Source organism: Tubulanus polymorphus, chromosome 6 (assembly GCF_964204645.1).
Source record: "Tubulanus polymorphus chromosome 6, tnTubPoly1.2, whole genome shotgun sequence".
NCBI lineage: Eukaryota > Metazoa > Nemertea > Palaeonemertea > Tubulaniformes > Tubulanidae > Tubulanus > Tubulanus polymorphus.
In genome coordinates, this window is record NC_134030.1 from 1,833,912 (window position 1) to 1,849,580 (window position 15,669).

The window sequence follows — 15,669 nt, forward strand, 5'->3', positions numbered from 1 at the left end:
TATCCACAATCCTCAAAGGACTCTGATAAAGATGAGCTGTCTTCAAGGGAGGTCCTTTATCCACAACCCTCTCTAGTATAGAATGAAATAAGTTAAACTGACGAAATCCACATCATGAAAAACCAAAATTTCAAATATTGAATTCATACTCAACTTTTTTATTCATTCTTTATCAAACATATCTTTATTTCACGCTTTGAATTCGACAAAAATTCACGAAAAGAATTTTTTTTAATATACGATGACATTAAACGTAGAAAAACAAGGCATCATCACGCACAGTAATAATGAGTGAAATATTGAACACATGACGGTACCGTAATTACAGTTTCACTTAATTACTAACTCAAGTTAAATCATCGTCAGATAAATCGTCAAATTACTGAAGTCATCTCTATCTTTGGGTACCAACTTATATATCCAAATCAATTTGCCAAGTGTGCGATAAATCATCACTTTTTCCACAGCAGTCCCCAAAATAATGAGTTAGGCTAAACAAAAATGATACCTTGTTTCTCCGCAGCGGCCGGGTCATTTTTGTAAAATATGATAAAATTTATAAACAGTTCATTTCTATAGCGGCCAGGTCTGTAATGGTAAAATTTATCACGATTTTAAAAAAAGTAATGTATAGGGTAGATAGGCGGCCGGCCGGGTCAACATTTAAGCTCAGCAGAGCGGAGAAACAAGGCATCAATTTTGTTTTGCCTTATCTGAGGTTGAATGACCATTAAAGACTCCTCTTAATTCGAAACAATGAGGACGTATTAATGTTTGTTCTCGAGTAGTTGGGCGTGATACGTCTTATAGATAATGGAATTTAGATCTCATTCTGTTGCAGAAAGAGTTCAAGTTAAGAGGAGTCAGTTGACTGTATTTTACTTCAAGCAATTTAACGAAGCACTAAAACGATTGTGCCCCAGCAAGGGCAGATCTAGGATATTTGGAAGGTATTTCTCGGATAAAGTAACGAAGTCAAAAACCTCTATTGGGTATTCCTCTTGGTTCCACCCGCGGTATTGGATATTTTTGGAGAAATACATCTGAAACGTTGCAATCGCCGAGAGGATGAGCATCAAATTTACAGGTTAACAATATCAGTCTTGACGAAAAGGGCCATCACAATGGGACCTTCCCGAGAACACCCCCTAAATCCACCAATCCACCCCTGCCCAGCGAAGAGGAAGATAATATAAGATACTCATTTGATGAGTCAAACTACATGTAGTCGATGGAAGCACAGAAAGAATATCGGTTTTCATGGTGCTCATGATTCAGCATCACCTCAGGTGATGACGACTCTACTGGATTTAATACAATTAACAAACGTTACCACCATATTCTGGTAGAGCTTCAAAATCAGTTACAAAAATACGCATTTTACAAATATCATTAACAGAAAAAAACAGAGCAAATAAGTCCAGACCATTGAGGTGATGATAGTGTGAAAAGAGAGAGAGAGCATTTTATAAAGTATTTCTAAGCACAGAAATGGTGGAAAAATTTCTAACCATCTCCAACAACCTCCCACCCCCACACCACATATAGACAAACTCCCACCCACCCACACCACTTGCAGCAGAATACTTTATAAAGAGCCTCCTCCGTGAAGTGAGAGCACAGATTTTTACAAACAATCACTCGTTGTGAAGTAAGATCAAGATTCACGCGATAATCGCTGTATAACTTTCTGATAGTTAGCGACTGATTCCTCGAACTCTTTCTGTAAATAATTCATACGTTGTTCAGTGGTGAGATTATTCATCGCAGCCATCAGTTCATTCTCTTGTAAAACCTTATTGTATTTACTCATATCATTACGAGATTTCTGAAATAAACATATCATAGATTAGATATAAGAGAGAGATCAGTGGAGAGAGAGCAAGAGGGAGAGGGAGTGAGAGGAGGGAGAGGAGAGTGATAGGAGGGTGAGAGTGACGAAGGAAGGGAGAGAGTGAGGGAGAAGAGGGAGAGGAGAGAGTGAGAGGAGGGTGAGAGGGACGAAGGGAGAGAGTGAGGGAGAGGGGAGAGTGAGAGGAGGGCGAGAGGGATGAAGGGAGAGAGTGAGGGAGAGGGGAGAGAGTGAGAGGAGGGCGAGAGGGACGAAGGGAGAGAGTGAGAGGAGGGTGAGAGGGACGAAGGGAGAGAGTGAGGGAGAGGGCAGAGAGAGTGAGAGGAGGGCGAGGGGGACGAAGGAAAAAGAGGGAGTGAGAGGAGGTTGAAAGGGAAAGAGAACAAGACAGCAAGAGGGAGAGGAGAACGAGCAAAGGAGAAAAGGGAGAGAAGGGTAAGAGGGAGGGTGAAAGGAAGAAAAGATAGTCATTGCAAATACCAAATAATATGCGAGGTTCGCTTTTATTGCATCAAAACCTGATTACAGGAAGCTTAAAATATTTGCTGAGTAACAACTCTTGGGTCACAGAGTAAATTTTACACAACAATTCCTACATTCATGGAGCTCATCAGATCAGAAAGAGTATATATTTATCATCCTCACCTGAAATGGTTGATTGATACGTTTTTTAACGTCTAATCTGTACAGTTTAAACTTCTTCTCATTGTGTTCGTCGGTCGCTTGCAGACGCAAAATTTCATAAACTCTTCGAGCTTGTTTCTAAAACAAATAAAATGCCAGAAAAAATTTACTCGATTGATTTCCATCAGATGTGCAGATTCAAATTGCAATACACCTACACCATAGTGCAGTATCTGAATTGATCTTAACACTTTCAGTGTGTCTGCACTGCAGTGCGACGAGTACATTGCATCAGTAAGCAGAATGTTCAAATTCATATATTGATAAGTCAGCACTGAAACGATTAAATAGAGTTTTCTCCTAACCTTGTTGATTTTTAATTCAGTTTGAGCTTGTTTCGCCATCTCCGCTGTGAACCCTTCGTGTAAACGATTCTCCTGGAAACTCGACAGTTTACGACAATTTCGTGCGTCGACGAAATCTCGTAAACGCTGAAAATCTTCCGACGGATCTTCAACTGAAAATAACGATCAGCGAAATTAAGTTATCGATAGAAATATGAAACTTATTAACTGAATATGAAATATTATTCACAGGGCTCTGACAGATTAGGGAAATTTCCCTGACCCTTGACCGAAAAATCCCTAATAAAATTATAAGATATCCTCAGTGGATGCTGCTTCTTATCAAGAGGTTCCTTGTGCCACTCATCACAAGCAAGAACAAGACCCAAAAAATTCAAATTCCCAGGGCCCGGTTTCATAGACTGGTATCAAAGTTATCCCTAGGGATAACTCCTAAATCTGGTTAACAACCACCATAGTAACAATGAGAAACCATGGTTATAACTGACAAATTTCAAAGAGGTTTCCAGGGACTATTTTGCTTGCACATCTATGAAACCAAGCCCAGAACTTTACGCAGATCAACAAAAGAACAAAATGCCCTGATTTTCCTTGCAGGAGAAAGGAATGTAGTAGTTCTTACCAGTAATATCCAGTATTTCATCTCTAGTTTTCATCTCGTTATAAAACGTCTGCAGCAGTTGGCAGCCGTGACCTTGTTTTTGAAACGGCGGTAAGATCAACACTTGGCTGATTCGAGGTCGGAATTTCTCCGGATACGCGTAGTAACGATACGTCGTCATGTATCCGACTGTTGCGTACATCGTTTCACCATCGCGTTTATACTTCTCAAACCTAGCAACAATAACAACAATTACAACAGTTATAATCCATCAAATTTGAGCTCAGTTCATTATTTAAAATCACAGATGACTAAATGAGAACAATAGGAACAGTTCTACGGTCTTCCCCTTTCAGACTATTGGTTAAAGTTAAAATAAGCACCATCTTAGAATCTTCTCTTAATCAAACTCACAGCTGAGGAACTGGTTGAAGAACTGTGGAACTGAGTCCTGAACTGTGGAACTGTGTCCAGAACTGTAGAACTGGTCAAAGTACTGTGGAACTGGGTTCAGAACTGTGGAACTGAGTCCTGAACTGTGGAACTGAGTCCTGAACTGTGTCCAGAACTGAGGAACCGGTTGAAGAACTGTGGAACTGAGTCCTGAACTGTGGAACTGTGTCCAGAACTGTAGAACTGGTCAAAGTACTGTGGAACTGGGTTCAGAACTGTGGAACTGAGTCCTGAACTGTGGAACTGAGTCCTGAACTGTGTCCAGAACTGAGGAACTGGTTGAAGAACTGTGGAACTGAGTCCTGAACTGTGGAACTGTGTCCAGAACTGTAGAACTGGTCAAAGTACTGTGGAACTGGGTTCAGAACTGTGGAACTGAGTCCTGAACTGTGGAACTGAGTCCTGAACTGTGTCCAGAACTGAGGAACTGGTTGAAGAACTGTGGAACTGAGTCCTGAACTGTGTCCAGAACTGAGGAACTGGTTGAAGAACTGTGGAACTGAGTCCTGAACTGTGGAACTGAGTCCTGAACTGTGTCCAGAACTGAGGAACTGGTTGAAGAACTGTGGAACTGAGTCCTGAACTGTGTCCAGAACTGAGGAACTGGTTGAAGAACTGTGGAACTGAGTCCTGAACTGTGGAACTGAGTCCTGAACTGAGTCCTGAACTGTGGAACTGAGTCCAGTAACTGTGGAACTGGTCAAAGAACTGTGGAACTGAGTCCAGAACTGTAGAACTGGATCTTGAACTACTGTGAACAGGGTTCAGAACTGTGGAACTAGATCCTGAATTGTCGATACAAATTAAACTTACACAAGATAATAATTCCACCGAGGATCATCGGTATCGATGTATGAAGCTGCGTCTATATAAAACAGAATAAAGGGTTCCAGATGACTGTGGAACTCTCTGAATCCACGTTCATCCACATCCGTTTTATAAATCTCGAATTTACGAGTGTCAATTTCATCTGAAAAATATAGAAATCGTTTCGATGTAGCTAACTGCACAGGACTTTTTGGTTCTATAAGACCAGTCTATTTAAGTATTGATTGACTATGTAATAAGCCCTAAGCCTCCAAACCTTCATTAACTGTATAAGAATGTATCAATTCTCCGAATGGTCGGAATTTTTTCTCTTTCTCGAATTCTTTCACAAACTCGTCGATGTTTGTGTGATAACCCGGCGGTAACTTCTCTGTCAAAAGCGGCATTACATCATCAGCCTTTATAACAAAATATAAACCATTCAAAATATCGTCAATTCAACCAGCTTTCAAGGACTTAAGATTAGCTTTTACCAGCTTTTACAGACTTTAGATTCAGTTTCTTGATATCATACCAGCTTTTCATCCAGTTTGATGAAATCGTACATTTTTTTATGATTTCCGCGTTAATTCAGTTTATCGCAAATCAATTCAAAAGTTTCATGAAAAGATTTCAACTCTATTTGAGTTTGAGTTCAAATCTATTTGATTTCTTCATTAATTCAGATCAGTTGATTTCAGAGTTGATTCTTTTAACGAATTTGGAATCCCTTGATTCACTACTCTGGTTAAAACGTGTCAACAATATGAATAAAAATTTTATTGATTTACTTACGTGAACTCCGTCGAATTTTTTCGGCGATATTTTATCGAGATATTTGATATTTAGAAAAGTTTTCAAACTTCCCGCCGTACAAAACATTTCTATCTGTAAATCTCGATATCCGAATATACTTTCACTGTAACACAAATAAACAAAAGATATTAAATGAAGTTTTATCAACATGACTCATAAAGTCTGACGACATAGAATGCAGTTCAATATTACGATTGATAGAACACTATATCCGTGTTGACTCGATGTAAGGGGGAATCCCACAATTATAACGAAAAAGTCCGAAAATGAAACTTCGAGATAGTAGTTTATTTCAACGTTTCGACTATATCCTAATAGTCATCTTCAGGAATACTGTATTCCTTGAGCTAGTGTAGTTTATTCAACGTTTCGACTATATCCTAATAGTCATCTTCAGGAATACTGTATTCCTTGAGCTAGTGTAGTTTATTCAACGTTTCGACTTTATCCTAATAGTCATCTTCAGGAATACTGTATTCCTTGAGCTAGTGTAGTTTGTTCAACGTTTCGACTATATCCTAATAGTCATCTTCAGGAATACTGTATTCCTTGAGCTAGTGTAGTTTATTCAACGTTTCGACTATATCCTAATAGTCATCTTCAGGAATACTGTATTCCTTGAGCTAGTGTAGTTTATTCAACGTTTCGACTATATCCTAATAGTCATCTTCAGGAATACTGTATTCCTTGAGCTAGTGTAGTTTATTCAACGTTTCGACTATATCCTAATAGTCATCTTCAGGAATACTGTATTCCTTGAGCTAGTGTTGTTTATTCAGCGTTTCGACTATACCCTAATAGTCATCTTCAGGAATACTGTATTCCTTGAGCTAGTGTAGTTTATTCAACGTTTCGACTATATCCTAATAGTCATCTTCAGGAATAATGTATTCCTTGAGCTAGTGTAGTTTATTCAACGTTTCGACTATATCCTAATAGTCATCTTCAGGAATACTGTATTACTTGAGCTAGTGTAGTTTATTCAACGTTTCGACTATATCCTAATAGTCATCTTCAGGAATACTGTATTCCTTAAGCAAGTGTAGTTTATTCAACGTTTCGACTTTATCCTAATAGTCATCTTCAGGAATAAGGCAGGCAGTCCAATATCGATTAATGCTTAATCAATTTTGATATCTTGATATAAATTATGTTTCTGTTTCGATATTTAACTTACTTTTCACCGAATACCTGATGACTCATCACTGGACTAAACGATATATCATCATTTTCTAAATCTGCTTGTTCGCGAACTGTAAAATCAGAAAAAAAAACATTTGGAAACAAAAAAATTTCTGAAGCCGAAGGAAAAGAATTAGCCATTTTAGAAACAGATGACTCTTACCCAATTTAAAAACTAATGCATCGTTTGAGTCACATTTGTATTGTTCCAATTTATCTTTTAATAACGACATTTTTACCAAGTTAATCTGCAAATAAAATACATTGTCATTGGATCCATTTGATTTGTATTAGATTGAAGCGATTTTCTGTTTATTTCTCATGTTTTTAGATTGATTTCGGCGGAAATTTCAATCGCCAGAATAAATCTTAGACTTGTTTTTATTTTGTTTACCCGAAATATCGAATATCTTGCAGAAGAAGCCGCTTATTTCACGCAAATATGCACAATATCGAAACGCACTATTTTATTTATTACCGCCACTAGAAAGTTACCGACCGCAAATTTGAGAATAGCGGTGGTTACATTTCCAATACAATAATAAATTACTTTATTGATGCATGGAATAACTTTAACTTCTGCGGTACACCTTTAGAACATAGGAAACATGTGGATTTCTGGGATATATATATATATATAATTTGAATTGATCAAAAAATGTCCATGAAAATTATATCCCGAAAAATCTACACGGCATCGCACCGGACATAGATTCCGATGCCCGCTTTGAAAGCGAATAGTGGCAAGTGAGTGTTGAATGTCAGAATTCAATTCAATATAGTATGTTGAATAGTATAATGCGATTGAATTGAATTGAGGATTATTGAAGTAGATAATGAATAGCGTTCGTGTTTATTTCCTCGCATTTGTTTCACTTGTAGCAATTTTATCGTAAGTATTTCGTTATTTCATTTCTTTGATCTCACACATCCCGTATAGTAGTAGTAGTTCACTCACGACAACACAATCTCCAACCAAGTCCAAAGTCCAACAAACAAAGTCCAAGCCATGTTTGTTCTGCTGAAAAGACTACCAATAGAGTACCAAGATAAAAACCCACTACTTACTACTATCCACAAAAAAAGAATTTAAAAACAAGAAATTTATCAATTCGAACAATCTAAAATATATAAAATACACGACGTTTCCATCTCATCCTAGAGATCATCGTCAAGTTACTTACACCTTATTATCCGTTCACCACATCACATTTGAGTGTGGTTATTGTTCTAGTATACTAGTATTACTAATAAGTTCTAACAGCATGTCGGTCTCGGATGAAAAGTGGCGCCGAATGTACTACATAGCCTAAATACGAACTGTCTGTTATAGATAAATAGATAGTGAAAGATTAGATTAAGACAATTGATATCTGATATTATTTGCCAGTACCGGTAATTGTTGTTCTGATGCAAAGTCAAATATTTTTTAGTCCCCTCCCTTAGTCCCTGAGCTAGGTCACACCCACACCTTTCAAATCAAGCAAAGTTGAAATTGTAGGCGTCAAAAAGACCAGGTTTTATGTCAGTTTAGTTGAATGTTGTATGATTGTTGTTTATTGTTATTTTCAGTGTTGTTTTTGCTACTAGTCAATTAGATGCAGCTGAGGTATATTTATTATATATATATATATATCAGTATATTACCTAATCCTCAAATAGAATCCGATCATCTCAAAAACGTTGATTTCTATTTTAGCATGTTCGAGTAAAACGCTCGGGTGGAGGAGCGCCGTCTGGTGGCGATGAATCGAACGATAAAACGGAAGATGAAACGATCGGGATTCAGTTAAACGATACGGAATGGATTTCTGGGAAACAGTGGTACCTGGTACGTATTATAGCCACTAGGTGGAGCTAGTGCGAGGTCTAGGAAATTTTGGGCTATTGGGTATTGAGCAATGTAACCTTATGGGACAATGTTTGTAGCTTCTTATCATCTTGTATGTGATTATTTAAAATTTTGGTGCTAAACTATAGGTGGTGTTAGTGTGGCAAGTATCCATTAGATGGAGCTAGTGTGAAGTAGGTCTCATTCTTTCAATCTTTTTGTTCGTTTCCAGGAAAAAACCAAATCGCACACGTTTCAAACTTTAAACGCGCGCGTTGCCTGGGAACAATGCGTTACGGGAAAAGGCGTAAACGTGGCTATAGTAGCTAATTCGATTATTCAAAATAACCCTGACCTTCATAATAATTACGTAAGTTAAGATTAAACAAAATGATTGCGAACAATGAAATAGAACAATGAAGAATTGAGTAATAATTGAGTAAGAATTGAGTAATAATTGAGTAATAATTCGTGTTTCGAATGGTTTTTCAGGAAGCCAAAATTTCTTATGGTCCGTTCAATAAAACAGGATCTTCATCACTCAATATAAATCCAGCTGATAAGGCTACGCAATGCGCTGGAATCATCGCAGCTGGAGCGAATCACTTCTGCGGAGTCGGAGTAGCTTTTGATGCTAAAATTGTCGGTATGAAAACTTGATATCAGGGTAGCTCACCTGGGGCTGGTTTTACAGACTGGTGTTATCTTTAACCCGGGGTGTCGGGGAATTTCGTAATAGAAAGCTAAAAATCAGAGAAATTTTTCGAGATTGCGCATAAAATCAAACAGTTTCTGGCTGTGTTTTACATATTTGACCGTGTTAATTGATCGGATTCTTGGCAGATCAAGTCAGGGAAAACAAAGTGCTTGTCAGGGAATAGTCACGGGAAAAGCCAGTCAATTAAAAGTGGCCTCCCGGAATAAAATCTTCATTCTTGGATCTCGCCCTTACAGGAAAAAAGTCATGAAATTGAAAGTTGATTTTCTATGAAGAGAATTTAATGGTTGTTTAATGAAATGAAAAGAATTGAGATGTTAAATGTTTTATATTTCTTTAGGCGAACAGATGAACGATAAACCGAGTGATGTAAAACTAGCTGAAGCATTAACCGAGCACAGTAATAAAGTAGATGTTATATTGAATATACTCGAACACACGGCTATTTCACCGATTGGGCAGAAAACAATGCAGGCAATTGAAACTGATATCAAACAGGTATCGAAACATTAATCAATTATCCTCTTCAGTGTATCATCAATTATCTTTATCAAAGACAGAGTTTCAGTGGACTGCATGATTACCAGGGAGCTGATGACGTGCCTCGGACTGTGTTTGTCGCCGAGCCGTTTACCTCTAATTATCACGTGACCCTGACTCTGTTTGCCATTGCCTCTAATTATATATGCTATTCCGTATATTTCTAGGGTCGAAAGAGTAAGGGTACGATACTAGTGACCCCTGTTGGCGATCTCGGTACTAGTTGCTCGTTTAACGGATTTATAAATCGTCCCGAATCGATCGCCGTTTCCGCTATCAGACGTAACGGCTTTAAACTAACGGACGGCAATCACTGCTCCGCCGTCATGGCAACGGCTTATAGTAAAAATCAACAAGATACGGATCCAATTGTAGGTTTTGGATCGGTTGAATCCAATACACGTATTTATTCTAATGTAGGTTGTGAATAATGAAATTATTTTGTTTCGTGCAAAGGTTACAGTAACAGGAAATGAAGGATGCACCGAAGACGTAGCTGGTTCGGCACCTGCTGCATCATTCGCAGCTGGAATTATTGCACTCGCTTTGGAAGCCAAGTAAGCATTGATCATTTACACTCGGAGTCCACGCCTCGGCCGGGACTGAGGATACGTCGTGGCAGTAAAACAAATTCATAGAGATGTAAATTAGATTTGGTTTCTTTGTCAGAGAATAATCTTATCGTCTATGATAAGATGGGAATGTTATAACGAACAACGTGGTTTTCTACAGGATATCACGGAGTACCATGGGCGGGGAGATGGAGGGGTTCTCGGCCGGATAATTTCACCATCTTTTGATGCTAAGCGAAAAAGTCGCACAATTCAAATTTTATATGATATAATTTATTAAAACGAAACCACAACGTTTCGGCTGTTGACAGCCATCATCAGGAGGAATGATGATTATCTACAGTGTACACGGATTAGATGTTTCATTCGGCCTCTTGATGCGTTTGTGAGGACATCAAGATATATTTTCCACGCTTTATTCGTCCATAAGTACCGTTTAAGCAGTTGTGGCAGTAGGCCCAATTCGCCCCTGGGGCCAATTCCATAGTCAAGACTAAAGACAAAAAGTGGTCTGAAGTCTTGACACTGGTCTTAAGTTGGCTCTAGACCTAAGTTGGTCTTAGACTGGTCTTAAGTCTAAGCCCTCACTATGCAACCGGCCCCAGTTTCTAGTGGTGTTGTTTGTTTGTTCAACTCATGGTTTATAATTTCTGTATATTTTAGTCCTGATCTATCGTGGAGAGACGTACAGCATTTGATCGTACAAACTTCAACTTCGAAAAATGTTCGTTTTAACCCGAATGATTTCGTCAAAAATCAACAAGGAATTTCGGGTAAGCGCGCTGGTGATTAAAACGATCAGTTAATGACTGTTAGAGACTGGTATTCATCTCAATATTTCAGAGTTTATGACTGGTAGAGACTGATAATGATCTCAGTGTGTCAGAGTTAATGAGCAAAACCCATATAGTTGATAATATAACAGTTTATTCTGACAGTTTGATTTTTGACAGTTTGATAATGAAGTTCGGTCAAAACTTCATCAACTGTTGGTTTTGCTCATGATTTTTCATCCTGGTGTCAGAATGCTTAATTCAGCGATGCTTACTTTAGATTCAACTGAAGAAGACTTAAATCATAACAATTGATTAATTTGAATCTATGGCTCAAACTATAATTGACTACAGGGGAGCTGAATGTTGGTTTATCTGATTCCAGTGAGTCCGAGCTATGGATTTGGTTTAATGGACGCGGGTAAAATGGTTAAACTAGCTGAAGTTTGGAAACCTGTTCCGACTGCGAATGTCTGCGTGCTGAAATCAAGGACACAGTACGTATTTCATCTGAACACTCAGAATATCCGTGACTGTTTATTTGTTTGGCTTTACATCGCTTGGATCTTGGTTTCCCAAGACTAACAACACTATTGGATTAATCATTTAACCTCACGACGGGACCACAGTCTTTTTTCCTTTAACACCCTCAACCCGCTAAGCACCACACAGGGCATAAGCAGGTTTGATGTTTCTTTTTCCCAATGGGGGAGAGACCAGAGAAGAACCTTAGACCAAGAAACTCTGTCGCCGCCAGGGTTTGAACCCATAAACCCTGGATTGACGAAACCAGTGACCGGCACACTGTAAGCAGCCAGCAGGACTCGAACCCACTCAGCACTGATAGTGTATACAACACCATCAAGCCTTATCTCACTGAGATACCGAGACTACTCCGCGATGATCTGATAGAAATCCAATCGCAGCAATTGTTTATTTGATTTTAATTTTGATCTCGTACCGTGCATGATTACGATGAAAATACGATAATTCTGCTGCTAAGACTCCGTGAAAAAGGTTTGAAATTTAGAATTAATATTTTCAGAACGATCTCCGTAAACGAGACGTCGTGTCCGGGAGACGGAGAGATTCATTATCTCGAACACGTTCTCGTTCATATTAAAACAACTCTTACGCGATGCGACGAAGGTAGTTTACATCTCCACCTGGTGTCACCCGCAGGAACTAAATCTGCTCTGTTCAGCGGTGGAATTAAAGGTGCGACGAGAGCGACTGTCGACGAATCCATTTTATCGGTCGGATTCTGGGCTGAAAATCCGATCGGATCGTGGAAACTGGAATTTGCTAATGGTTGCGAAGGTCAGTGATATTTTATTCGTTAGAAATGAACCCACCGTAAATAACTGGCTCATGCGGTTCTTGATTTAAACAGTTAAAATATCAGGGTGGCGCCACTTACCCGGTACCTGGAAATCGGGGATGTTTCTTATCTTTAAAAATAGTCAGGGAAATATGTAGAGATTGCTAGATTTTGCGTAAAATCAAACAGCTTTTGTCTTTGACTGTGGAAATCGATTGAATTCTTAGCAGATACAAGCATGAGAGGCACAATAAATAGTCAAGGAAAATTTTTGGAAAAATCAAGTCTAATTAAAGTAACCATCCTGTAAATTGATTAATATTCAAATAATGAACTCTGAGTGAAATGGAAACTGAGTTCTCATTTAAAATTGTGACTCAAGTCGTAAACTCACAACTATGGAACTTAAGAGTTCTGGAGCCAGTTGTGCAGTTCTCAATCAAAATAAGACTCGGATTGCGCCAGAAATGAACTGAATTTAACTAAAGAGTCAAATGTGAATTGATAGTTTTGAGGATCCTGTGATTTCAATCTGATATTGTTTATGTTTGTGATTATTTCAGGACTTGTCCATGAGTGGCAGTTAGAAATTCGTGGTACGATTGATTCCCCGTCAGCCAATCAGAATCTAACGTCTATGAACGTTAAAACACGCCCGTGTCCGTATAAATCCTCACTCGCCATCAAACACGGAGGCAAAATCGATTTCACGCCGCTTTATATATTCATCGTATTGTTGCTGGTCGTCACGACGATTGGATTATTGATCGTGACGTATCGTAGGTGCTGGGGTTCGAAAGTGAAAGGTTTGATTCACGCTGAATTTAGAGCCGTTCCGACGACAGACGTCGAGGAATCGGCGCCCACATCGCTATAGAAACCATCAATACTGTAACTGTCGCTATAGTAACCATCAATACAGTAACTGTCGCTATGGTAACCATTGTTGTAGAAGCAAATTTGTTGAACATTTTGAATATAAATATTGAGTCGAAATATATTTTTATTTCCAGTTAAGAGCTTAGTTTAACTACGCTTTCATCTATTTAGATCTAATTTCTTTGGTTAACATTGTTATTTTCTCAATTCGAACTAATGTAAAAGTTAGTCGCCTATTCCTTCGATATTTCGATATTTTCGTCTTCTAAATATTTCGAGATCTGTAAAAGGAAACTAGTTTCCGGTTTTTCACCAATTCTGAAAACTTTAATACTTTATTTCGTTGAAACTCTTCGTACTCGACACCTGGAAGATCTGTAAATGTAACATAACGTTTTTGCTGCAGCTGAATATTATAAATATGTTCACGTGTCACTGTTTTTTTCAAAGGGTAAATTAGGCTAAACAAAAATGATACCTTGTTTCTCCGCAGCGGCCGGGTCATTTTTGTAAAATATGATAAAATTTATGAACAGTTCATTTCTATAGCGGCCGGGTCTGTTATGGTGAAATTGATCACGATTTTAAAAAAAGTAATGTATAGGGTAGATAGGCGGCCGGCCGGGTAAACATTTAAGCTCAGCAGAGCGGAGAAACAAGGTATCAATTTTTTTTGGCCTTAGGGTAATGTATGGTGTATTTTATTATAGAGTGTTGTTTAGATATAACCTTAAAATTGTGTGTATATATATTCTGAATCGGTTGAATGATTAGATCTGCGAATATTAACTACGTTTTTAGACTTTTGAATCTCTTTCTTATTCTTTTGTTTGCTCTTAACATTTTGAATTTTCTCGGTTTCTTATACCTGTTAGATAACAGCAGGGAACATCTCAAAATCGTTTTTCGTATACTTTCACTGTTTCCTATTGTTGATACGACAGTAATCTCGTAGGTTTTGGGTTGATCCCTGAAATATTGATATTTTCATCAATGTTTGTAATCTATTTCTATAGAAGTTTTGATCAATTTCTGACGACTTTTTATCTACCAATCTTTGCCAGACGTTCTTACCGATGATGTGTGGCCCAATCGATAAAATTTTGTTGACATTTCAGCAATGTATGAGTTTTAATGTCAGTCACCATTTGTGGCTAGATTGGTCATCCATCTTAGTGGCCGTGAATGACCTTGAATATAAAGCATCCTCGAGAGAATGAACCTGTTAATTAAGTTATTAATTAGCCTGAAACCAATTAATGCAAACAGTATTATTAGTGGATAACTGGATTAAGAGAGATACTACTATTTTATAACGGATTAAGGCAGCATATACTATCATGTATATAGAAACACTTGAATGATGTTAACAGTCAGTGTTCTGTATGAAGAGACTGTTTGTTTGTTTGTATATAGATAACCTACTGATTGTATTTAAACGGTGCTTTTAAAGCTGATTTTCATTTTTTGCTTGCTATTAATATGTATTTTGGAGTGTGGTGTTTATATATTGTTTTATGTTAAGTGGTGAATGGTCCGTAAAAGAGGAAATACCTTCATTCTAAATAGTGTTACGTACTGTGAGATTCACTGAGTGCCTTGTGCTGTTTTTTCTATTGTGTTGTATTTGGTAAAAATAATGATAAATAACGTAAAAAGTGCTAAAATTGGTCTAGAAATCGTAGAAATATTACGGTGGAACTTTCAGAAAATCTGTTCATTATATCCAGTGTGAAACAATTGAAATCTTCGTATTTGAGTTGAAATTCTAGCTTCGTAGAAAAATGATAAATGATTATATCTTTCTTAGTTGTTGTAACAAGGTATCGGTTGAAATGAGTTAACCACCAGTGAATTGTATTGTTTTACGTAGACACTGACTGATGGCTTACAGATACTGACCTGGACCATCTGGGTTTTTATTCAGCATTTCCCTTCCCGCATAAAAATGAAATAGTTCGATTTGCAAATATATTGTAATTTTATAAAATGTTACCAAATGTTTGTTGAAATTGAACTGTTTTCAATGATGAAAATAAACATTGTATATATTTTCTTCATTTAGATGTTGTTTTTTGACTTTTTGAGAAAGGTATTCGTCACTCTTGCTGGGCCGGTCTAGATTTGGAGAATTCATTTTGCAAAATGTAACTAATGGGTAATTACTGGGTTCAAACCCGGGACACCCCTGTACATCCTCTATTCAGCAGCATCAGGACCACTCTGAATCAGTGTTCGAACCCAGGACACCTGCTGTGTACATCCTCAGTCTCATCCTCTGTACATCTCAGTACCACTCTGACTCAGTATCAGTAATTACTGGGTTCGAACATCC

The 15,669-nt window shown here is 37.9% G+C and overlaps 2 protein-coding genes across 2 annotated transcripts; one reads left to right on the top strand and one right to left on the bottom strand.

The window, feature by feature from the left end:
* Positions 1–154: 154 nt before the first annotated feature.
* Positions 155–7,195, bottom strand: LOC141906836 (histone acetyltransferase type B catalytic subunit-like). Its single transcript, XM_074796264.1, has 10 exons — positions 7,095–7,195; positions 6,864–6,948; positions 6,696–6,771; positions 5,498–5,621; positions 4,980–5,121; positions 4,709–4,865; positions 3,464–3,675; positions 2,842–2,993; positions 2,498–2,614; positions 155–1,828 (listed from the first exon to the last, which is right to left on the bottom strand). The coding sequence occupies exons 2-10, from the start codon at positions 6,931–6,933 to the stop codon at positions 1,658–1,660; spliced, it is 1,221 nt and encodes a 406-aa protein (XP_074652365.1). The 5' UTR covers positions 6,934–6,948; positions 7,095–7,195; the 3' UTR covers positions 155–1,657.
* Positions 7,196–7,499: 304 nt separating this feature from the next.
* Positions 7,500–15,365, top strand: LOC141906899 (proprotein convertase subtilisin/kexin type 6-like). Its single transcript, XM_074796365.1, has 12 exons — positions 7,500–7,592; positions 8,273–8,309; positions 8,400–8,531; positions 8,764–8,901; positions 9,024–9,177; positions 9,590–9,747; positions 9,957–10,160; positions 10,246–10,346; positions 11,025–11,134; positions 11,520–11,631; positions 12,180–12,454; positions 13,019–15,365. Exons 1-12 carry the CDS (start codon positions 7,537–7,539, stop codon positions 13,330–13,332), a joined length of 1,791 nt encoding a protein of 596 aa, XP_074652466.1. The 5' UTR covers positions 7,500–7,536; the 3' UTR covers positions 13,333–15,365.
* The last annotated feature ends 304 nt before the right edge of the window (positions 15,366–15,669 follow it).

Bases quoted from the DNA above. Each gene is read 5' to 3' on its own strand.
- LOC141906836 (XM_074796264.1), bottom strand. From the start codon at position 6,933: ATGTCGTTATTAAAAGATAAATTGGAACAATACAAATGTGACTCAAAC. The intron at 4,866-4,979 runs GTTTGGAGGCTT...TATATTTTTCAG, and splicing joins TTCTTATACAGTTAATGAAG to ATGAAATTGACACTCGTAAA. The intron at 3,676-4,708 runs GTAAGTTTAATT...TATTGTTGCTAG, and splicing joins CGGTGGAATTATTATCTTGT to GTTTGAGAAGTATAAACGCG.
- LOC141906899 (XM_074796365.1), top strand. From the start codon at position 7,537: ATGAATAGCGTTCGTGTTTATTTCCTCGCATTTGTTTCACTTGTAGCA. The intron at 8,310-8,399 runs GTATATTTATTA...TTTCTATTTTAG, and splicing joins GTCAATTAGATGCAGCTGAG to CATGTTCGAGTAAAACGCTC. The intron at 10,347-11,024 runs GTAAGCATTGAT...TGTATATTTTAG, and splicing joins GCACTCGCTTTGGAAGCCAA to TCCTGATCTATCGTGGAGAG.